The 25,229-nt window shown below is 41.0% G+C and overlaps 1 protein-coding gene across 6 annotated transcripts in view; it reads left to right on the forward strand.

Moving 5' to 3' along the window:
• Positions 1 to 25,229, forward strand: part of PDE7B (phosphodiesterase 7B) — a 278,426-nt gene that overhangs the window by 93,076 nt on the left and 160,121 nt on the right. For 2 of the 6 annotated variants that reach the window (XM_073337392.2, XM_073337393.1), the window contains exon 3: positions 20,031 to 20,154. The exons of the other annotated variants lie outside the window; for them this stretch is intronic. In XM_073337392.2, coding sequence (XP_073193493.1) covers positions 20,139 to 20,154 — 16 coding nt within the window. In that variant the 5' untranslated portion in view covers positions 20,031 to 20,138. The remainder of the gene's footprint in view (positions 1 to 20,030; positions 20,155 to 25,229) is intronic. 6 annotated transcript variants of the gene reach the window in all.

The raw sequence follows: 25,229 nt of genomic DNA on the forward strand, positions 1-25,229 counted from the left end.
GAGCAGAGATTACACAGCGGAGAGGTTGTAGGGAGAAGCAGGGGGAGGAAAAGGAGTGCACATGATGGGCTGAAAAAAAGGGGCAGATAAGGGGATTTTGCAGGCCCAAGAAAGATGGCTGAACTTCAGGGATGGAAAAAAGGAGAAGAGTGGAAAAGTCAGGGAGACAGAAAATAAGTATCATTAGACTGGGGGAGGGAGAGATGGGGGGATTCAGGGGCTGGAGGTTAGAGAAGTGGTGATTTTCAGGATTTTGGAACGGAGAGGAAAAGGGGTTAAATGTAGCTTGAAATCCTCAGAGAGAAGCCTGTCGTTCACCCCCAATAGAAATCAGTGAGAGTATTTCAGTGGCTTTAGATGAGGCCCGTAACACTCAGGAAGTTGCCACATTGCCAGCCCCAAAGACTGATCTCCTCTGTACACAAGGAGACACAGCATGGCAAGAGCAATACACACTTCCCCCACACTATTCCCAGGTATCTCTACCCTGAACTGGAAGGACCAAATGTAGGGGTGAAAAGGTTAGTTTGTTTTTCAGTCTCTTTGAATCATTGGTCTATTTGCTTAAGCAACTGATAATGTTGACAACAGTGGTTTAGGCCTGATCCCAAACCCTTTCAGGTCAGTGGTAGTTTTTCCACTGGCTTCAATATGTACTGGATCAGGACCTGTGTAGTGTGAATACCAGTCCACAGAAAATGTACTGAGAACCCCCAAATCATTTCACATAGGCTTACAAACAGCCATTAGCTTACTCACAAGTATATATTAAATTATACTATTATTGATTTCAAAATAGTGTGTGTCATAAATATAAAGGGAAGGGTAAACACCTTTAAAATCCCTCCTGGCCAGAGGAAAAACCCTTTCACCTGTAAAGGGTTAAGAAGCTAGGATAACCTCGCTGGCACCTGACCAAAATGACCAATGAGGAGACAAGATACTTTCAAAGCTGGAGCGGGGGAGAAACAAAGGTTCGCTCTGTCTGTGTGTTGTTTTTTGCCAGGAACAGAAAAAGAATGGAGTCTTAGAACTTAGTAAGTAATCTAGCTCGCTATACGTTGGATTCTGTTTTGTTTAAATGGCTGATAAAATAAGTTGTGCTGAATGGAATGTATATTCCTGTTTTTCTGTCTTTTTGTAACTTAAGGGTTTGCCTAGAGGGATTCTCTATGTTTTGAATCTGATTACCCTGTAAGGTATTTACCATCCTGATTTTACAGAGGTGATTCTTTTACTTTTTCTTCAATTAAAATTCTTCTTTTAAGAACCTGATTGCTTTTTCATTGTTCTTAAGATCCAAGGGTTTGGGTCTGTGTTCACCGATGCAAACTGGTGAGGATTTTTATCAAGCCTTCCCCAGGAAAGGGGGTGTAGGGTTTGGGAGGATTTTGGGGGGAGAGACGTTTCCAAGCGGGCTCTTTCCCTGTTATATATTTGTTGGACGCTTGGTGGTGGCAGCAATAAAGTTCAAGGGCAAAAGGTAAAATAGTTTGTACCTTGGGGAAGTTTTAACCTAAGCTGGTAAAAATAAGCTTGGGGGGGTTTCATGCAGGTCCCCACATCTGTACCCTAGAGTTCAGAGTGGGGAAGGAACCCTGACAGTGTGTGAGAAAAAACAGTGGAGAGGAAATTATTTATGCCAAATATGTCACTGTACACAATGGATAGGTAATGCTGGAATCTGGAAGTGTGCACAAAATAAAATGGATTAATGTAAAATAGACTATAAAATAATAAAGGTAACTCAATTTTTTTAAAAAGCTTATAAAAGCTAGTTTTAAGTTTGTTTCTTGTTTTGAGTTAATTAGGTTTTGAGTCAATAGGTTTTCTTGAATAAGGACTGCTGGATTTGACAAGAGGTTTTCTTGAATAAGCACTGCTATATATCTAACTGTAATAGGTTAAAAACAGTTCTTAAAAGTTCAGACTTACAGCTCAAAAATAAAAAATAAATCTTTTAGGGAAATTATAAAGGATCTGAAAAGATCCATCCAAGAAATCTCATCCCCCAAATTTCTTTGACTAATACTTGACATATGGTTTGTAACTGAGTACGTTCTTTATACAATACAATGTAAAGCATGCAACTCTCTGTACTCTGATTGGCTAATAGCCATCAGCCAATCAGAACACAGGACTTTTCTTAACTATGGAGGTTATACAAATCTTGCACTCTGGCTGGCTATAGTGAGCTCCACGTACAGAGTTGCTTAACAAATATAGCCATCTTTGCTTCTGACCCTCCTCACTCCGTATTTAATATCTGTGGTTAGGTGGAATGACAGTTTAAATAAACTTTGCATGTAAGAGAAAATATGCTTCCCTTAAAGAACAAAGGAATATTCTAAGAGGACTGGGCTTAAATGAGGTAATGGGGAAGGGGATGGTCAAATATTAAAACAATCATGTTTGTTTTGGACATATGAATCAGGCCAGATCCTCACCTAGCATAAACTTTCATAGCTTCACTGATTTTGGTGGAACCAATATACACCAGCTGAGGATCTGGCCTTGGGAGTTTTAAGGGCAGTAGTTAAACTAGAGGGACTTATGGTAGCCAAGTGAAATGTAAGGTTACCAGAAGGAGAACACATTTTTCTGTAACAAGTTGAGGGTGTACGTTGTTCAGTTGATAATAATCATATCCTGAATCCCCTATGTACTTATAACTTCCAGTCAGGAAGCACCATTGGATCACCATTAAATTTAAGGATTTTGTTTAATAGTTATTTTTGTTACACACCTCTAGGAAATTAGTATCAAGCGTTAAGGCCTGATCCTGCGCCTCAGAAACCATTGTGTAAGTCTCGTGGCCTTCTTCAATGACGGCAGGATCAAGCTTTTAGACTGGAAAGTCTCACTGTCGCTGCTATTAGCACCTTTGCATTCCTCTACTCAGATGCTGTTTTCTAAATTCCAGTATTATTATTCCTCCTATCGCATCAGTGTATTGGGAGCCCCTTTTCCTTATTACTAATGGCAGAGGAACACCCCTACCATACAGGCTGTGCTATAGCATGGCACTTGCCCTTTCTTCACTGATACCAGTAAGTCTTCCGTTACCCAAAATACCTGAACATTTGAAACAAAATCAGCCCCAACAATGTAATTCAGATATAGACCATTTTTCAGACATAAAATAATCGTTGTTATTCTAAAATTCTATCTGATATTATGCAATTCAATGTGTGAACAGTTTTGGAGATAATGAGGATCCCTAGGAATAAATATGAAAGCTCAAAACACTCTTGTTTACTTTCATACTAAATAATAATTATCCTCTTGACACTGCAGGGAGTTCCCACAAGACTTCTTTCAGCACAGAATCACTGTTACAGTGCATGATACAGTGAATGTTTCAGTAAATTTCAAAGAATACATAGGCTATAAAGTCATTGATCTCTTTATTGAAGCAGTATTGTTGGTCTAAGGGCATACTGCACTCTGTGCATGAGCTATACACACAAATGTTATAAAGCCAGCTTTAGGGTGATCCATCAACACACCCTCCTCTTCTTCTCTCTGTTTTCTGTGGGCCTGACATCTCAAAATACAGCATCATTCGACAAGAAGGGTCTCAAAGTCTTGTACTAAGATTTTGCTCTTCACTGTAAATTATGCATTTTATAGACTGTCTCTCCCTGACAAAGGTGATGTGAAAGGAGGAAGAGAGACACTAGAAACTCTCTTTCAGTTCCATAACACTGAGGTTTGGAACTGTGGACTTCTTCCTCTGCTTTCAAGGAACCCAAACGGGCAGTGGGAGGCTAGTTTTCTGTACCTGCCCCCTTCTGACACATTAGGGTCTGTGTCTGTTGCAGCACTGCCTTGTTAGTTTCATGATATTGCAATTCATCTGGAGTATTTGCACTCAGGGTAGCAATATATAATCTAGTACCTACATTTTCTCCAAATGGTATCCAGGGTTGTGTGCAGAGATGCTGGGCACTGGAGCTATATCCGCCTACACTTGCAGTGAACTTGGCCCAGTGTGTCTTTTTGGGATCCTTTGGGATGAAAGGTGTTATATAAAACATTAATATTTGTAATTTAATGTTAATCCTGATGAATTGCCCCATATATAGGGTGACCATATGTCCCGTTTTGACTGGGACAGTCTGTTTTTTAAGCCCTGTCCTGGCTGTTCTGACCTTTTTTGGCAAAACTAGGCATTTGTCCTGTTTGCTCTTGCCAACTGATGATTGGCTGGCAAGAGCAAATGGGACAAATGCCCAGTTTTGAAAAAAAAGTGGGGTGCAACCCCTAGTGGGGCACAAAGGAATGTGAGGGAGGGGGGTCTTGGGTGAGTGGCATGGGCTAGGTCATCCCTGCACCGGCAGTGTGAGGATGGACCGAGCAGCTCAGGCTGGCCCCGCATGGGCCCAGGGGGGTGAGTGTGGGCTGGCCCCATGTAGGTGGGGGGGTGAGCGGCTGGGGCCAGCCCCACCGGGGGGGAGGGTTTGGTCCAGCCCGTGTGGGGAGGTAGGGGCGCCTTGGGCTAGTCCCAGGCAGTGTCCAGTTTTCCCTGTTGGGAAATATGGTCAGCCTAACCATATAAGAGTACAGCATATCCTCATTTTTTACACATTTAAATCTTGGTACATAGAGATAAGAATATATTTTATGGAAAGAAAACCTCACTTTGTTCACTAACCCATTCAGTGCCTTCATACAATAATTTGTGTTAAGGATACTAAGAAATCGTAAATTTTGAATGTTTTGGTATCTGGGATAAATTCAAATCCTCGTCATTATTTCAATGCAGATTTTAGTGCTTAATCTATTTTATTTTAAATATTTTTTTAAACTGGCATTGGATGATAATGGCATTTACATTGAAATAACTTCCTTGGAACTACAGTATTGTGATCTCAGTGGTGCTTAATCCATTATTATTATTATTTGCATGAAAGGGCATTACAGTTCTATCTTTTCTGTCATCTCATGCTGTATGAGACCTCTAATCCATGGATCATTGATATGATAGACCAATAAGGTTTATAGTGTCAATTCATACTTAAGGATCTATGCAATATAAACACGACAGATTTCCCCTATAACTCTTATAGTGGATTGTGACAATGGGATTTTATGTATTTAAACAACAAACCACATTTGATTTGCACCAAAAGAGATTTAGGTTAGAGATTAGGAAATACTTTCTAACTATAAGGATAGCTAAATTCTGGAATGGGCTTTCAAGAGAGGTTGTGAAATCTCCATCACTGGATGTTTTAAGAACGGGTTGGACAAACACCTGCCAGGGATGCTCTAGGTTTTTTTTGTCCTGCCTTACCACCTAGGGCTGGACTCAATGACATCTCAAGGTCCCTTCCAGCCTTACATTTCTATGATGCTATTATCTGTTAGTACAGACCACATGCAGATAATAGGCTTCAATCTGTATGGGAATTTAGACCGGGGACATGTGCAGTAGTAACTCTTTAATTGTGAATATTTCAGCCTTTATCATTTCTGTTACATTTGGGGAAAAGCACAAAACACTTTTTCATAGGTCTCCCCCAAACTGGTAAGGTTGGCATGTATATTTATATAGATATATGCATATTTTGGCATTCAGTCATTTCACCCATTCAAAGTCTTCTAAAAGATCACCATAAGGGGAAAGCCGGAGATTTTTTGCCTTATCTGATGTACAGGTCCAAATAGTCAGAATAAAGAAGTTGTTATCTTTGGACATATTCTGCCAGACTAATATCTAATATAACATTTGATGAATGCTTATTTAAATTAGTAATTAGCATAGATCAGTACAGTAAATAGAATCTCTTAGGGGAGAGGAGGGTGTTTAAATGCAAATAGAGGTATCAGAATTTTCAGTTCATTTTGTCTTTTTTTTTTTGTTTCCTTTGTCTAGACACAATTAAACACATCCTGTTGGAGAAACTGTTAGATGTTTATCTTCTCTCTACAGGTTTGGGCACAAGCCTCATGTTACTAAAGACAAAAGAGGTCCTGTTTTGATTGGCATAAAATGAAAACAGAAGGGCTAAGTGGCACAATGGTGGAATGTGTACTCTGTAAAACCCCTTGACAAAGAACATTCTTTAGAGTTCCCATGCCCACCAGTTTGTCACTTTTAGTTTCCATGCCATGCTCAGAATGTAGGCGGCTTGGAATCTCAGGGTCTTCCAATACAGTGTTGGACCAGCGTATTGTTTATAAAGGGCAAGATTGTTTCCTGCGTCAGAACTCAGTGCAGGAGAGAAATGGGCATGTCAGGAAGGGAAGAGCACAAGTAATGGGGAACACACACAAAGACTCTGCATGTTCAATGCAATGCAGAGATCTCTATTACCCACTTGCCAGCACACACATACACGGAAAAACTTACAAGTAAAACAGAGCCATCTACAGACAATTGTCCTGTTAATGGGAGCCATCAAGATTCCAAACCACCATTAATGGCTCACACGTTGCATAACTAGAATAGGACCTCAGAGTTATATTTCATATTTCTAGTTTCAGATACAAGAGTGATACATTTATACAAATAGGATGACCACACAGTAGATTATAAGCTTTGTAATGATACCTTACAAGAGACCTTTTGCATGAAGCATATTCCAGTTACATTATATTCATACTCATTAGCATATTTTCATAAAATCATATAGAGTGCAACATCACACCATCTAAGGGTGATGTGCAGTTGATGCATGAGGCTGGACATCTAGGAGGTGAAACACCTCCTTATAGAACCTGGATAAGAACTGGGAGGCATGGTCTGTCTTAAAATGGTAGGGGAGGTCATGAAGGCGGAAGATGTGGAACTAGAAAGTTTGCAGTAGTTTCCACAGTTGGGAGACATGTGCATAGTGCCCAGACTAGGAAGGTGTCCAGTCTGTGAAAGAAACTTATTAAAACATCTCTGCGGGTGAGATTTTATCTGTAATCATTTTCTTACCGTATTAGGCTTAGACTTGCATGTTTTATTTTATTTTGCTTGGTAATTAATTTTGTTCATTTTGTTCTGTCATTTTGTTTTAATAAAATCACTTTTTACTTATTAATTAACCCAGAATATGTATTAATACCTGGGGGGGGGGCAAACAGTTATAAAGGGAGTTATATCAGTGTTATAAAGGGCGAACAATTTATGAGTTCACCCTGTATAAGCTTTATACAGGGTAAAATGGATTTATTTGGGGTTTGGACCCCAGTGGGAGTTGGGTATCTGAGTGCTGGAGACAGGAGCACTTCTTACGCTGTTTTCAGTTAAGGCTGCAGCTTGTGGGGGACGTGGTTCAGACTTGGATCTATGTTTGGTCCCCTCAAGGTAGCATTGCCATGTCCTTGTTCCGGCTCAAGTGGTAGCTAGGGGATTTCTCATGATTGCAACCCCCTTTATTCTGTTCTACCCCCTTATATATCTTTTGCATACATCAGCATCACAAACAAAGGCTTGGTCAGGATCAGAGTGGACCAGCACCAGGGTAGATATAAAAGCTATCTTCAGGCATTCAAAAGCCAAGCAGGCTTCCAGTGACCCATGAAACCTTGCAGGTTTACAAAGGATGGCATTAATAGGGGATGACCTTTCAGAAGTTTGGAATAAACCTTCTAATAAGAGGATGAACCCCAAAAATTCAACAGATGATTGGTAAAATACGTACTTTTCCAGTTTTGCATATAACCCAGGCTGGCACAATCTGTGAGAACTTCATGGACGCGATGGTTGTAGCTTGCTCGACTATTGGAATAGACTAAGATATCATCTAGATGTGCTGTCACAGACTGGTCTTGGATATCTTGAAATATGTTGATGATCAGGTCCTGGAAAGTGACAGGAGCACTCATGAGACCAAAGAGCATTACCAAATATTTTTGGTGTCCATACCTCATTCTGAATGCCATCTTCCATTCATCCTTCACACTGATTCAAACTAGATTATATGCTCCCATAAAGTCAAGTTTGGTGGACACCCAAGCCAAATGTACTTGGTTCAGGAGCTCAGGGATTAATGTTAAGAGGTCCCGATTGCATAGTTATTTTGTTCAGTGCCCTGTAGTGTATGCAGAGTGTCAGAGGGCAGTCTTTCTTTTTCACAAAGAGTATTCGGGCACATCCAGGAGAGAGAGTGGCAGCTAAAACCTTTCAATTGGCTTTCCTGGAGGTACTCCTTTAGCACGGCTAGCTCTGTTTCAGACATAGAATGTATATGTCTGAACAGAACCTTGGCTCCAAGCTGAAGTTCAGTGGGGTAATCATAAACATGGTGGGATGGGATGACAAGTCTGTGTTCCATTTTTTTAAGACATTGTGGTAGTCTTGGTATTTCACAGGAAGACAGCTATTGTATGGAATTTATTTCTCTAGGTCTGACAGGATTTCCACTGTGCAGGGGAATGTCTGCGTTACTGGAGTGGATCCCCCCGGCCTGGTTTCTAGGTTTCTGAGTTCTTGAATGAGAAGCAATTCTCCCTACAGAAGCTCGAAAGGAAGGCAATGGCAAATTGAGACCATAGAATATGGGGATCATGAGGGATGAGCCAAGGTGCTCCTAAAATTAGGGTGGAATGCAGGAAGGAAATAAGGTTAAATGGTAGGACTTCCCCGTGCTCCCCAATCACCACTTCTAGGGGTACTGTCTCCTGAGTAGCTAGATCTGATGCCAGTGAAGACCCATCTATTGTTTCTACCAAGTGCAGGGTAACCTTAGATTGTACTGGAAGACCGAGGACCCAGGCCACAGAAAAATCCATAAAGTGGTCCCCCACTCCCGAATAATCAAGGCCTATTGTATGGGAAAGCCTTGCTCAACCTACAGGTTTGGCAGTTGCAGGGGAATTGGTAGAAGTGGAACTAGATGAGGCATTCCTGGTTTAGCTCAGGGCTTCTCCCTAGTGGCACTCATGCTCGGATCACCAAATGGGTGAGGGGTTAGTTTCTTCCCTGTCATCAGGTTAGCAGGGGTTTTGACAGGACACTTGAATACTGCATGCCCTGCTCCTTATCGTGGAAGTGGATGTTCTCCCATCTTCTATGCTCTTGTTCACCTGAACCATTCTGTGTCAGTTGGTATGGACTTGATTGAGGCCAAGCTCACTTGGGCATGAAGACTGAGCCTTGGAAGGCAGCTGGGCTCCTCCTACATTCCAGTTGCCATTCATGCAGTTGGTGTCTATCCAGATGCATAGATCCATGAAGGCCCTAAACTGGTAAGAGAACGGAGCAGGAGTCCACCCATGCTAGCTCATCTTTCAGTTCTTTGCAGAGGCTGAGCCAAAACTGATGGAGAAGTATGGCATCATTCCATACCACTATGGCCAAATGTCTGAACTGGGTAAAATAGGAAGCCGAAGCTTTCCTAAAACACTCTCTGCTGTGCAGGTTTTGTGAGGGTCATCGAAAATAGTGGCAAACATTTTGGAGAATAAGTCCCAGTTGGACAGTACCGGGTGATTCTGTTCTAAAAAGGGAGAGGCCCTTGCCAGGGCCTCCCTGGTAAGCAGAGTCTGTACTAGCCCCACCTTGATCTGTGAGGTACTCTTGGGGCTGGAGCATGAACAGAAGTCTGCACTGGGTAATGAACCTGCAGAACTTACTACAGGTGTCATCATATTACTCCAGCAAAGGAACTCCGGGGCCTATCACATGAGCTGGTGTCATAAGAGAAGCCAAGCAGTTACCAGCAGCCGCTCCGAGTGCTATAGCTTGAGCCCACTAGAAATTCTTGCCCGTCTGCAGTTGTCATACTTGGTCCGTCAGTTGCTGGGTTCTGCCTGGAGAGCAGCGATCTGCTTCTGCGAACTCACAGGCACCACAGTGACAGCAGGGCAAGAGCCCCAGTAGTGTCCATATTCAATCCAGGGGTTCAACAACAAGTCCTGGAGGAGAGAGAGGTTGATTTGAGCAAGTTGTCAGAGCTCATAACATGGGCTGTCTAACCTAGTAGTTGGAGCCAGGAATAGAGTCAAGGCTGGGGGCATGCCCAGGGTCAAAACTTAAGTCAGAGTCAGAAATCATGCCTTGGGGTAAGCCAGAGACAGACATCATGCCAAGATTCAAAGCCAGAGTCAGCAAGTAGTGTCAGGGTGAGGAAGTGGGAACCAGGAGCAGGGCTTGCTGTCACGGAGGAGGTATGGTTCCAAGGACAAGGAACCAGGTGAGGAGGCAGAGACTTGGTCTCAGAGGTCTGAGCAGCAACAAAGCTAGCAACTAGTTGCTTAGAAAAGTGATAGGACAGGAACATGAAGCTTTATACCTGGTGGTGTCCAGTTATCAGTCTGCTGTTAGTCATCTGACCTTGCTGACTTAGCAGGTGTACCTTCAGGTAAGTGAGCTATTAGTAGCAGTTTCTTTATCAGTTCTCGTAGGTTGGTGGCACAGAGGGTGAGGCTCCTGGTTAGCTACCCTATGGGCCTGGGTTTGAGACCCATGGTACTTGATAGGCCTGCAGTCCTAGGTGTATGACTTTGCATTTGGCTGTCTTAACATTCATTTTGTTTGAATGGGCCCACCTTACCATGTGATGCAGGTTGCTCTGTATGACTACCCTGTCATCACCATTATTTACCACTCCACCAATCTTTGAATCACCCACAAATTTTAGAAGCAGTAATTTTATATTTGGTTTCAGATCACTGCAGAAAATGTTGAATAGCATTGGACCTCGTACCAATCCCTGTGCAACCCCACTAGAAACACTCCCATTTGATGATTATTCCCCAGTGATGACTAATTTATGAGATCTGTCAGTTAGCCAGTTCTTAATCTATCTAATGTGTGCTTTATTGATTTTTTTTAATCAGAATAGTGCTATTTTTAATCAGAATCTCAAGCAGTATTACCTCAAATGCCTTACAAAATCTAAATATATTACATCTATGCAATTACCTTTATCAACCAAAGTTGATAAAGGCATCAAAGAATGAAATCAGGTTTATCTGACAAGACCTGTTCTCCATACGGCCATGTTCAGTGACATTAATTATATTCCCATCCTTTAGTTCTTTATCAGTTGAACCCTCTATACATTTTTTCATTGTTTTGCCAGGGCTTAATGTGAGGCTAATCAGCCTGTAGTTCCTGGGTCATCCTGCTTGCTCTTTTTGAATACTGGCAGTCTGTGGAAGTTTCCCAATATTCCAATATTTATTAAAAATTAACATCAGTGGGCTAGAGATCTCCTCAGCCAATTCTTTTAGGACTTGTAGGTGCAAGTTGTCTAGATCTGTGGTTTTAAAAATATTTATCCTTAGTAGCTGTTGTTTAACATCCTCCTTTGCAAAAAGAAAAGGAGGACTTGTGGCACCTTAGAGACTAACCAATTTATTTGAGCATGAGCTTTCGTGAGCTACAGCTCACTTCATCAGATGTTTACCGTGGAAACTGCAGCAGACTTTATATACACACAGAAATCATGAAACAATACCTCCTCCCACCCCACTGTCCTGCTGGTAATAGCTTATCTAAAGTGATCAACAGGTGGGCCATTTCCAGCACAAATCCAGGTTTTCTCACCCTCCACCCCCCCACACAAATTCACTCTCCTGCTGGTGCTAGCCCATCCAAAGTGACAACTCTTTACATAATCAAGTCGGGCTATTTCCTGCATAGATCAAGGTTTTCTCACATCCCCCCCACCCCCATACACACACAAACTCACTCTCCTGCTGGTAATAGCTCATCTAAACTGACCATTCTCCAGGTTTAAATCCAAGTTAAACCAGAACATCTGGGGGGGGGGTAGGAAAAAACAAGAGGAAACAGGCTACCTTGCATAATGACTTAGCCACTCCCAGTCTCTATTTAAGCCTAAATTAATAGTATCCAATTTGCAAATGAATTCCAATTCAGCAGTTTCTCGCTGGAGTCTGGATTTGAAGTTTTTTTGTTTTAAGATAGCGACCTTCATGTCTGTGATTGCGTGACCAGAGAGATTGAAGTGTTCTCCGACTGGTTTATGAATGTTATAATTTATGAATGTTATCCTTGCAACAAAGCCCGTTGCCAATTGTGCCCACATATCTATTCAGGGGACACCATCACAGGGCCTAATAACATCAGCCACACTATCAGAGGCTCGTTCACCTGCACATCCACCAATGTGATCTATGCCATCATGTGCCAGCAATGCCCCTCTGCCATGTACATTGGTCAAACTGGACAGTCTCTACGTAAAAGAATAAATGGACACAAATCAGATGTCAAGAATTATAACATTCATAAACCAGTCGGAGAACACTTCAATCTCTCTGGTCACGCAATCACAGACATGAAGGTCGCTATCTTAAAACAAAAAAACTTCAAATCCAGACTCCAGCGAGAAACTGCTGAATTGGAATTCATTTGCAAATTGGATACTATTAATTTAGGCTTAAATAGAGACTGGGAGTGGCTAAGTCATTATGCAAGGTAGCCTGTTTCCTCTTGTTTTTTCCTACCCCCCCCCCCCCCCCAGATGTTCTGGTTTAACTTGGATTTAAACCTGGAGAATGGTCAGTTTAGATGAGCTATTACCAGCAGGAGAGTGAGTTTGTGTGTGTATGGGGGTGGGGGGGATGTGAGAAAACCTTGATCTATGCAGGAAATAGCCCGACTTGATTATGTAAAGAGTTGTCACTTTGGATGGGCTAGCACCAGCAGGAGAGTGAATTTGTGTGGGGGGGTGGAGGGTGAGAAAACCTGGATTTGTGCTGGAAATGGCCCACCTGTTGATCACTTTAGATAAGCTATTACCAGCAGGACAGTGGGGTGGGAGGAGGTATTGTTTCATGATTTCTGTGTGTATATAAAGTCTGCTGCAGTTTCCACGGTAAACATCTGATGAAGTGAGCTGTAGCTCACGAAAGCTCATGCTCAAATAAATTGGTTAGTCTCTAAGGTGCCACAAGTCCTCCTTTTCTTTTTGCGAATACAGACTAACACGGCTGTTCCTCTGAAACCATCCTCCTTTGGTTACTAATGGACTGAAAAGTATGTCATCATCCTTATGTGATATGAATACTTCATCATGTTTCTTTTCAAATACAGAACAGAAATATTCTTGAACACTACTGTCTTTTCTGTATCTTTAACAGCTTTACCATCACCATTTAATAATATTAGGATTCCTATACCATTGCTAGTATTTTTTTTGTTACTAATATACTTTCAAAAATTCCTTCCCCTACCAGCCATGGATAGTTCCCTGATGTTTTTAGCTTCCCTTGTCAATTTTCTAGACTTCATAACTTCAACTTTATTACTATTCCCCTTTTTATGAGTTTTTATATGTTACTTTTCTATTTCTAATTGGTGCCTACACTTCACCACTGAACCAGGATGGACTTTTAGCCAAAGTTGTCATCTTTCTTGATGGTGGATTTTGTAACATTGTGGCTGTCTAATAAACTCTTCTTAAAGAGTTTTTATTCACATATTTATGTCTACATTTTCCTCCCAATCAATTTTGCTCCTAATTTTCCTCAGCTTTTCTACTACATGTGAAAAGCTGGTAAATTTAAACAGTAACTACCTTCTTCCACATGGTCTGGGAAGTAATGAATGCATTAAACAAATGCTAATGAAATCAGGGAAAGTTTGGTTTCACAAGCAACTCTGAGTACCAGTGCTCAATTTTCACTACTTTTTCAGTGCTTGAACTTGCAAGGCAATTGATTACCATGGCCCCTAATCCACTGAAGCATTTAAAGAGATGCTTAACTTTAAGTATATGAGTAATCCCATTGAAGTTTAGTTAATAGCTTTTCTAGATCAAGGTTGGAGTGTTCAAAACTTTGGAGGATTGAGCCCTCAGATGGTCCAAATGAACAGTTTCTTGGCCAAGGGACTGAGAAAGTTGTGGATTTTTGATCACCCTGGATGCTAAAACTCTGAAAACCTGATTTTAACAAAGAAATAATTAGTATTTCTGGATCTCAATTTTCCTTTAGAGTCATAGAGTTTAAAGCCAGGAGGGAGCACCAGATCATCTAGTCTGCCCTCCTGTATATGACAGGCCACCAACACCACCCAGCACCCACACACTAAACGCAACAACCAAAATTAGACCAAAGTATTGCAGCCCACGGAGACTAGACTTCAGAGGAAGGGAATAAAAAACAAAACAAATACACTGCAGGGGTGGGGGGTGGGGATTCCTTCCTAGGCCAGATAGAACATACAAAATGAGCTCATGGGCTGTTGAGCCCTGTCCACCCCATCACAAGCAATCCCCTCATACAATTCCACTCATAAATTTGTCCGGCTCTCTCTTAAAACTAATTAAGGTTGGGTTTTTTTGCCCCCACTCTCCTGCTGGGACCCTTGTTAAGGGTGTGTCATAGGATGACCAGACAGCAAGTATGAAAAATCGGGACACTTTCTGGGGAGGTTGAGTGATGGGGAGGTATAGTTGCCTGTCTAAGACAAAGCCCTTAATATCGGGATGGTCCAGATAATATCTGGTCACCCTAGTCTGTCATCATCTTTACAAACAATTCAAGAGAGAGTTCTTAATATATTTCCCACATCTGCCACTACCCAGACTACACAAATTAATAAACCAAAAGAATGCTGAAAACATCTGGCTGTCAAAATGTCATGTTATATCGTGCACAGGACTCCAAGCTCCTGTTTACATTCTGGCCCCTTATTTTAGATCCTTCTTCTCTGGAGCTGGTTTCAGGCTATCTTGCTCAAAATCTCATAGAACCACAAAATACCATCAACCCACCAAAGACACAAATTTTCTCTTCCTCTAGGAAGCTGGCTGAGAAATGTGTTGTTTGTATATGAAAAAGCATGATGTCTGAATCCAGGTTGTGCATCTGAGGGTGATTGTGAGGAACTGGATGTGTGCGGTATGCATGGGTACATGTTGAAACTGAAAGGGTGTTCTGTTGCAGGGCTGAGCAGGATATTTGGGTGGTAAGTCATGAGATGAGTTTGGTGTCGATGCGAAATTTGGCTTACCAGTGATTATTTTTTCTGGGTTATTAATATTTGGGTTAACAGAAAATTAAGTTGAGCAACTTTGTATTTAAGTTAACTATGTTATTTTTATATGTAAGGGAATTTCCTATGTTTTTAATAAGTATCAATTAACATGCTTTTCCCCTGCACAGCCTAGTCTCTCCAATCCCCCTCACAGAGCACCAGTCTCCACTCTGGTCACCTCACCTGGCCAGCTCAGATTGTCCATACCTCCTGAATCTACACTTGGAACAGAGTAGGGGTCTGTGGAGAGGGGTGAGGCGGGTAGAAGAACTGTGAGGGAAATACAAGGGCATTTGTTGGGTGCAGAACAGCATAATGGGCATGCAGGGTTCTGGGGGAAATCTTTCCTGTCCTCTGAAATGTTACAATATGGAGACTAAATTCAGACATTAACATGCAAAATAAATGGATTTTCATTCTGTTTTAAGTGCAAATCTCAGCATAGCCTTTACTGTGGAGCTTCGAGAGGGCCTCCACAATCATCTCTCCTGGCAAAGAGGGGAGAGAGAAATTACAAAATGGTGGCCCCATCCTATGAGCTGCTCTGCTATTCAACTGCCTCCACACTGATCCCACTCAGAACTGTGAGTCAGCAGATTTGTGATCCTCTCCTGTCCCGCGGCTAGTGGATGGATCCTGGCCCACCACAGTTTGAATCAGGGAGATTCCCAGCATGCATTTTTATAGGCACTGTTTGCTGCCTGGATGCATGGCATCAACATCTACAAGTTATCAGGGCAGTAGCCCCAGTTCTGTCTTGTATCCAAAAATGAAGGCAGGTTCTGTAAAAAGACAAATAATGTTTAAACCCCAAGGATGAAATCCTGACTCTTATGGAGTTAATGGCAAAATTCCCTTTGACTCCAGGACCAGAATTTCATCTCAAGCACACATTTTCAATATTATAGTAAGATACGTAGTTTATCATTTAATCCAAATGAACTAATAATATTCAGTAGGTGTGGTGATAGGTAAAAAAAAATGCCTGCTTTGTATTTTTGCATATACAGCACACGGTTAATCTAATATTCTAGTTTCCCTGGATCGTAGAGTGGAGGGTACTTATGTAACAAAACATATTACTATGGCAACAAAAAGGGAGATTTTAGTTGGAAGTAACTTTTGTAGTGCTTGTAAGTTTTAGCAATGGCATTAGGTTAAAAAAAATCTTGTCTGCTTTTCACCTTTATCCTCCATAAGAACAAAACCCAGATTTGACTGTTGCTATCGTTGTGTGTAAAATCCCACATGAAATTATTACTGACACATTTTAAAAAGTAGCATATAAATCTTCCCACTATTCAGCCAAGTTTTTTGCAAAGGAGGAAAGATGAACTTGTAGTTAAGCCACGTTCTGTTCTAAGTCATGCCATAGACCTGTGTAATCTTGCTCTCTGGACTTCATTTATGATTTCAGGGTCCTAGGAAAGAAGTCCTGTAAACCCATGGGACAGGGTAGCACAGACCAAAATGTGGTGCTTCATCCTGGGGTAATCCCTATAAATCCCAATTCACTCATATTTATATAGCATTTTTCATCCTTTGCTCTCACAGGATTTTACAAAGTGGGTAAGTATCATTATCCCTACATGGTGAATCATTGTAAATAGTGTGTCCACTCATACCCAAAATACAGTCACACACGCACCCAACTGCCATCAATCTGGCATTTATCTAACTTTCTGCATTTCTGTCTAAATCCACATTTGCATTAAAGAAAGGTTTGTTGATGTATTCAAACTCTTAAGAGCTGTGGAGAAGAAAGTGGACATTCTAAACATATAGAGAGAGGTTTAAAAATGAACCAACACTTCTTTTCTAGATTTAAATACTCACCCTGAATGTCAATTTCAGGCAAAGGTATCTGGGAAATGAGAATCTGTGTGCTCTGTGACTCACAAGGAAATATTAACTTTTGAAGATTTGGCAAGAATGTTGTTGCTCTTGATGTAATTCCTTGTGTAAGCCACACAGCAAACTCCATATTTAAATTCATGTTGAAGAAACTATTTCTAAGTGCAAAAAACCAAAACGCACACACAAAATACACCACTAATAACAAAACACTCTTTTATTTTAAACTTCTCCCCCGCCCCCTCCCAGTCACTCACAAATCTTTCAAAAACAGCTCCTTGGTAATAAAGAGCTAATCAAAGTTCATTGGCATCTAATCCAGTTTCAGAATTTACTCTGGCTCATTAATCATCCAAAGAGCCCTGTGGATCAAGAGATAGGTCACTGTGTTTGTAGGCAAAGCCTGAAATGTTACCCCCATCTGTGCTGACTCCCTTGCCAAGATTCTCTAGTGACTTTTTTTCCCCCTTTGGTTTCCAGAACTTCAAGTACAGAGTCTCCAGTCAGTACCTGCTATACAATAAACCATTATTATGCTGGCATTATTTCATATTGCTTTGGAAAGCTCCAGTAGAGTTGCCAACTCTTAACACTTCCAACCATTCTGGACGTGCAGTTAAAAAGACCACATGGCTGTTCTAGAGAAAGAGGAAAGAAGAAGAAGGAGGAGGAGGTGTAGGTACTTGAAGGGAACCAGAAACGGGGAAATAATTAGTCCAGTGTTCTTTTAGCACATGGTGCAGTATCAGTGGCAGGCACTGTCAGAGCTCTGGTGGAGAGAAAATGAGTGAGAGATGCTCAGCTGTTGAAGCCTTGCCATCATCAGGGAGTAGTATGGTGGCTGTGGCTCCATTGGTTTAATAGGGGTAATAAAGAAAAGTAGCACGTATGACCACTTGTGAGATGCAGGGGCACTTACTGTCATGGCGGATTTCCCCCAGAGGATTTTTTAGACAGGCACACTATTCAGTCATCCATTTTATTATTTTAGGAGCCAGAAGAATTCAAGCTCATCTGATTTTAATTAACATATTTTCATTTTCTTTCAAAAAAAAAAAAGGAATTGTGGCAGCATAAATCAACATGTCTAATCTCATTTACTGTTGATTGTATGAAAACAAACTCCAAGCCCTTTGAAGTCTGTGTATTGTCTATTAGGTGGGGGGAAATCATCATATAATAATTCTCAGAACAGTTTGGAGAGAAAATGTTGCTGTTGTCGGGAAATTTTTATTTTAATTCAATCCAATTTCTTTGTGACATAAAGGGATCTGTGTTTGGTCTAAGCCATCTTAGCTACCACAGTTGCTTAAAATTGTTCAGCTCATTGAAACAAAACAAGAGGTCTCCTGATAGTTAGTGACTGAATAAACAGAGAGGAAACCAAAGGCAGATGTGAGTTAGAAAGGTTCTTGGCACATTGCAGAAGGATGGGAAAGGGTGGGGGGTTGTTTTTGCAACAGAAACACCGCACATCTTTTTTTTCCCGTTAATATTTCCTAGTTGTGGTTTTTTATTTTATTGTTGTTTGTTTTAATTGAAGTGAATTTCCAATAATAAATTTAGAAAGGTGTTGGACTGACAGCTCTGAAGACCCAAGTCCTCCATCCACAGAACAGTCACAGGATTGGCTTTAGCAACACAACCTTCTATGCTGTGTGGCCGCTGTGCTTCTTCCTGGACATAAAAAGGTTCCCCTCTAGGAATAATTAAGCAACTCAGTCTCTGTGCCCATCTGCTTTTTGGTCTTCTTTCTGAAGCTCTCCACAAGAGTCACAATTTGTCCTGGGGGCTATGTGGTGTGGATGCTTGACTAGGGGTAAGTAAGACTAGTACAGTAAGAACAGCACTCAGATTACAGATTCATCTCACATAGGCCTTTTAATTTCATTCACTACCATCCTGGCCAGATATGAAGAGCAGCGAACCTCTGTGTGAGAAAGGCTCAAAGTCTCATCCCACTGAGACATCCAACCCCCTGATGAAACTTTGTTGCATGGAAAGGAACTGAAGGATTAGTCTCTTCTGCACACCCAACCCTTATTATTGTTATAGATTGATAGATAGGAACATACAGTGCACACTCACTCTGTGGGGAGGGGATCTTCAATAGGTTATTATAAAAGGACTCGGATGGAGAAAAAAGTTCTTAAGGGATGATACAAATTCTTGAGGCACTCATATTGCAGTTGTAGAAAACAATAAAGTATTTAAGTGGCTTTTTAGCTGTGAATGGGGCTAAATCAGAGAAAATGAGTTGTCACTGGCCAAAAATATAAAATACTCAATCCATCTGGATAGTATTTTGGATAAAGACTCGAGGGCAATAGCTTCTTGTTTCGAGCTATAACTGTGTACTAGGTAACAAATTAGAGTCAGGTTACGCCCAGACCCAACCTGGGGAAAGAGTGCAGAGCTGCCCTACTCCAGCAGGAGGCACAATATCTCTGGAGCTGCTGGGGGAGAACATCTGCAGGCACGCTCCTTCCCGGCAAGGAGTTCTGGAGGGAGTGGGAGCCATAGCTACCGTCTGTCCCCACCCCTCTATATTAGCTGTGACACTCTGATTAAGTTTCCCAGGCCAGAGGAAGAGCTCTATGTGAGCTCAAAAGCTTGTCTTGCTTACTGACAGAAGCTGGATCAGACCAATAAAAAATGTTCTCTCACTTATCTGGTCTCTCTAATATCCTGCAATCGACACAGCTACAACAATACTGCATGAAACAAATAATAGCCATTTTATAATTACTTTAATTCTTTTTAAAGGGGCACTCTGGGATAAACTCTGTTTCAGATTATATTAATCCTTATCTGTGCTTTTTGTGATTCCTTAGATATCAAAATGAAAAGAATTTTGAAAAAGTGAATTTACTTGATATTCCTTTTCCTGCTAGAGTACTATCTGCATTTCTCTGTCTGAGCAGTGCATGCGAGCCAGTGAATTTCCCTTTTGTTTATAGTCAGTTTCTGTTCAGTTTTGCCTTTAAGTTCTCATGCATTAGCAAAATGCTGCAGTGTTAGAAGTCTCGGTTTAAAACACTGTAGGGGAATGTTTATTTGTTAAAATAACATGTTTCTATTGGATTTTTTTTTAATGGAAACATTTCTATTGACTTTGGGTTTTGCAGAAGTTTGCTTTTACAAAACTTAACTGTTATGCCAAATTTAATCTGACAGTGTCCCTTTTAACCCCTGTTACTCTACAATTTTGTACACTGACACACAGGTGAATGCTTGTGGGAATATGTATATTTCCGTTCATACCACCCAGATGGCTACATATGAACAGGACCAATTATGATTCATCTGGAGGGAAGCTTTAATATATGCCTGTATGTTTTTTGTAACTGGTGAGTATTAGAGCTTGTTGAGGGAAGGGGGGATGGGTGCAAAATTTGCTTCAGAAATTTTTGACTAAAATTTTTTTTCATCAACATTTTGCATTCAAATAATTTTTCAAGGAAAAAAACAAAAAATGAAAACTTTTGGCTGAAATCCAGAAATTTCTGCCTGAAGTTTTTTTTGCTGGAAACCAAAAGTTTCAATCTGGAAATTTTGCTGACGTGCCCCATGAGCAGTCGTTCTGGTTCTGCCTGTCCCCATTCTGCTCTGTGGGCTGGACTCCTGGGCTGGACTCCATCTCCCATGATGTACCATGATCTCCCCTCTTGATGAGCCACTGCAATGCATCATGGGAGTTCCTGGCCAAGGTGCATCCTGAGAGATGTAACTCAGTTGGCGAACTTGGCCTAGAAAATGGGATCATGAGGTAGCCAAACTAAAGCTCCCATGAAACACTGCGGCAGCATTTCAGAATCAATTTTTTGTTTTCAGATTTTTTTTTTTCATTTTTGAGTGTTTGTTGTTTTTGGGCAAAATCCAAATTTTCTACAGAAAACAGCCCTTTTTTGTTTTTAAAAAAGGAATGTTTAGTTGAAAACTCAATTTTCCATCATAAAAGAGTTTCGAGGGAAAATTTTCTACCAGCCTTAGTGAGTAAGACATTTACCGAGAGTGCCATGATACCCCCTTGTGCTGTGATCCTATTAGATCTTATAGGCAAAGTAGGACAGAGCTTTGTCACATGGATGTAAGAGGTATTAAAGGAGTGCTGTAGATGATTCAATAAGTGGCTCTAGTTTCCCTGACTCAGTACTAAACCAGCGCTGTAGCATGGTATTAGGGTGACCAGACAACAAATGTGAAAAATTGGGACATGGGGGAGGTGGGGATAATAGGAGCCTATATAAGAACAAGACCCAAAAATCGGGACTGTCTCTATAAAATTGGGACATCTGGTCACCCTACATGGTATTAGGGAGCAATATGCTATCAGAGGAGCCAGCTGTGAGACAAGACATCAAACTCCTTGTGCTCATTGATGATTCTGTGGAACATCTTCTGGAAGAACGGTTAGTACCATACTGCAACAAAAGCTTTTGTTTTTCAGTTCTGGAAGGGAAAACATTGAACTTTGATCCACCTGTCATGATGGTGACTGTGTTGCCAAATGCTAGCACATCCACCTGTCAGTCATACCACTATCCCAGTCAGGGATTTGATGCCGTGTGGGTACTTATTTAGCTTTCTATTCACCTTTAGCTAGTCTAGCTTATAAAGGAAGGTTCCTTTGTTTTGATAAAAGTGTCTCTGGTCTGCATTTCTCTCTGTCTTCGTAACAGCTGTCCTACGGTGGCACAGTGTGTGTCTAATGGAAGCTTCTGTGAAAAGAGATTTAAAATCTCCCAGAAAGTAAATGTCATAGTCAAGTCAGTTGAAATCATCTCTGGCTGTCTGAGAAGTGTAACGGTCAATATTATGGAACAACTAAAAAGTGAATCTACTAAAGAAACAAGCAGCATTAGAATATATAATTATCTGTCTCTGTTTTCTTTAGTCACTATGTACTGATGCAGTCAGTGTAATTCCACTGAGGTTTTGAAGGCACTTGGGCTATAGTTCAGCCTATTAAAAAAAAAAAAAAGTATGCACAAACTAATAACAAACAATCCTTGTTCAGTGGAGATCCCTCTAATTCCTGCATTACATTCAGTTCACAGACAGTTGAGCAACTGCCAGGAAAAGGCAAAGAAGCCAATTATATCACAGTGTTTTACCCAAAGCCTGTTTAAAACTGAAAATAACTGGCTTTGAAGATAGTTTAAAAAAACCCAAAAAGTGTAAAATTAAAGTAAACAAAAAAGTTACAGCATCATGTATTTTCACTTGAAACTCCATATTACTGAAAGATCATTTCCACACTGCATTTCTTGCTTCCTCTGCCAGAAGGGTGGGGGAGGGAATTGGGACCGTCAGTTCTCAACTTCTGTAGTGATCTCTGAGTAGGAGTAACCTGGAGTCTGGAAGGGAGTGCCAACCAGCTATTTTAAATGGAGGGCTGTTGTGATGAAATGAGGCCTAGTACAAGGCGAGGTAGGATTAAGAAGGGCAGGGGAATACAGGGCTTTGTGAAGGGGTGGAGACTGTCTTTGGTCATTTCATTGTCTAACTGTTGGGTAGGCAGAGTGGAGATCTGGTCTCAGCATAGACCTGAGTTCTAATCCTACCTTTTTTTTTTTTATTCTTACTAATGTGTTTCAGGACCTTAGTCTATGCCTTGGTTTCCCCATTTCGGAAACAGAGATAACCCAGAGTGTTGGAATGATTGATTAATGTTTGTGTGCAATGTTTTGAAAAGTATAAAAAATTGTGTACCGGCTAAATACATATGAGGTAGTCCATTTGCAAGGGCCCTTGCGTGTGGGAAATACCAAAGTGTGGGAGTGGGGAGGCTTCAATGGATGAGAGAAGAGGGATCTAAAAAGTGTCATTTAAAAATTGTTAAGAGTAAAAATCAAAATAAAACATTAAATGACCCCATCAAACACTGTGTTGTATCCTGGAGGAGAATCCTCTTGGTATTGTGTTTTGCTGTTCCCATGAGTGGTCGGCAGCAGTGAGATCTCACTGGCACCAGGACATTCTGTGCCATGAACTCAGACTCAATAAAGAAATAAAGAAGATTATATATCTTATCTATAATATCAATGCATAGCAATGATATAGTGCTTATCATCATCAAAGCACTTTAGAATCATTAATTCAAGTTTAGTAATCAGGATCCCAAAAAGTCTCTTTGCTTTGGCAAAAGGCTAGGAAAATCATTTTTTTCTTTCTAATAGGAGCTAAATTTTAAGAAATAACCCCAAACCTAAACCAGATTTAGATATAATTTTAAATGCAAATCACCAAATAATGACTCCTGTTTTATAAATAAATATATAATAAATAAATTAAATGCCTACTTCTGTTTGGGGAATACTCCAGCATCACTACCTTTAGTGATGAGATCGTGCTTTTTTTTTTTTTTTTTTTTTAAACATTTCTGCCTGATAAATTAACAAAATCCATTCTGGGTGTAGCAAAGTAGATATTGTAACTAAGTTCAATTAGTATTACTTTCTAATCCATCATTAAAGAGCATTTTATGGTAAAACATATGATTCCAATTACAGTTTTCTCTCCTTCTTGTCCATGGGACTTAGGGCTAACTAACTAATGCCAAGGAGTTATTGATTCCAACATGTACAACACAGGATCCATTTTGATGTGCCGGGTTTTTATCTTAGCACCTTGTAATTATTGGACTGAACAGCAGTCTGGAACAAAATCAGTAACTTACACTGCAAACAAGCTATTCTTTGAGCTTCTGTTTCCAATATGTAGCATTAACAATTTCTTCTCTATATATTTGCTGCTTTAGTTAATTTTTTCCTACCACCCATTCTGTTAATCATTCAAGATGTCCTATTACATTTTTTTTAAGACAGCTACTCAGCTTTTAATTTTACAGATCTGTGACCACTGAATGACTATGCTGCAGATCTTGGATGCTTGGAATTTCATGGCAATGGTGGAGATAAAATTCAGATCCTCCTACTCTAACAGCCATTTGAGCAAAGGGGAAATCTCTGAGAGCAGTTTTCAGAGTAGCAGCCGTGTTAGTCTGTATTCGCAAAAAGAAAAGGAGGACTTGTGGCACCTTAGAGACTAACCAATTTATCTGAGCATAAGCTTTTGTGAGCTACAGCTCACTTCATCGGATGCATAAAAGTGGAAAATGCAATGAGGATATTTTTATACACACAGACCATGAAAAAAAGGGTGTTTATCACTTCAAAAGGTTTTCTCTTCCCCCACCCACTCTCCTGCTGGTAATAGCTTATCTAAAGTGATCACTCTCCTTACAATGTGTATGATAATCAACGTGGGCCATTTCCAGCATAAATCCAGGGTTTAACAGGAACGTCTGAGGAAGAGGGGGGGGGAGGAAAAAACAAGGGTAACCTATTTCCCCTTCTTGTTAAACGACGTTCTTGTTAAACCCTGGATTTGTGCTGGCAATGGCCCACCTTGATTATCATATACATTGTAAGGAGATGTTTCAGAGTAACAGCCGTGTTAGTCTGTATTCGCAAAAAGAAAAGGAGTACTTGTGGCATGTTAGAGACTAACCAATTTATTTGAGCATGAGCTTTCGTGAGCTACAGCTCAGCTCACGAAAGCTCATGCTCAAATAAATTGGTTAGTCTCTAAGGTGCCACAAGTCCTCCTTTTCTTTCTGAGAGCAGTGCAGATCCAATGGCATGGAGTTGTGCAGTTCTAACTGTGCCCAGTAGAGGGCAGCGGTAGCCAGTGCCATCCTTTACACTATTCATAGTTTACTTCAGCTCTGATACTCAATCACTGGCAAGTCTTATAATTGAGGGCAGGAGTGTAACTCTGTATGATATAAAATCTTTGTCCTGAATAGACTGAGCTCTGGCCTTTACTTACAACAGGCTGCAGGAAGAGGAGAAATAATCCATATAATTGTCTCTGTCAGTGACCAGGATGTGGATGGTCATGCCTAGTAGTTAGAGCAGGAGGCAGTAGCTAGGAGGTGGCAGTGTTCCTTGAAAGCTGTCTTGTTAGGCATTGCTCCTTGTCCAAAGTATCGTAATTTTTTTCTACCAGTCATTTTCCAAGAATAGAAGGCATGGGTTGAGTTGGATGCAGGGGTCCACATGTTGAGAAAATAATGCACCTATACAAAATTTGAGGTGTCAGCCTCAATCTTAAATGGCTTAGTGGGATCTGGGTAAATCGGGATGGATGCTAAGGTGAATCCCCTCAAGTGAACATCCATTGTGCAGAGGAACTGGGCTGCTGATGGAGGTGCTGCTTTCAGAGCTGGGCAGCCAGAGAACAGCAGGTTGCTCAGATGTGAGGGTCAGATGGTATGGGGGAGGTTATTACTTTGAGGGGAGGCAGGGCTGGCCTTATGGGTGGGTGACTGCCCAGGGCGCTATGGTCAGGGGGCGCTGTGGTCCCCATCCCCCCCACACACACACACACACAGCCAACCCAAGGCCCCTTTAACCCC

The sequence above is a fragment of the Lepidochelys kempii genome, chromosome 3 (genome assembly GCF_965140285.1).
Source record: "Lepidochelys kempii isolate rLepKem1 chromosome 3, rLepKem1.hap1, whole genome shotgun sequence".
Classification (NCBI taxonomy): Eukaryota; Metazoa; Chordata; order Testudines; family Cheloniidae; genus Lepidochelys; species Lepidochelys kempii.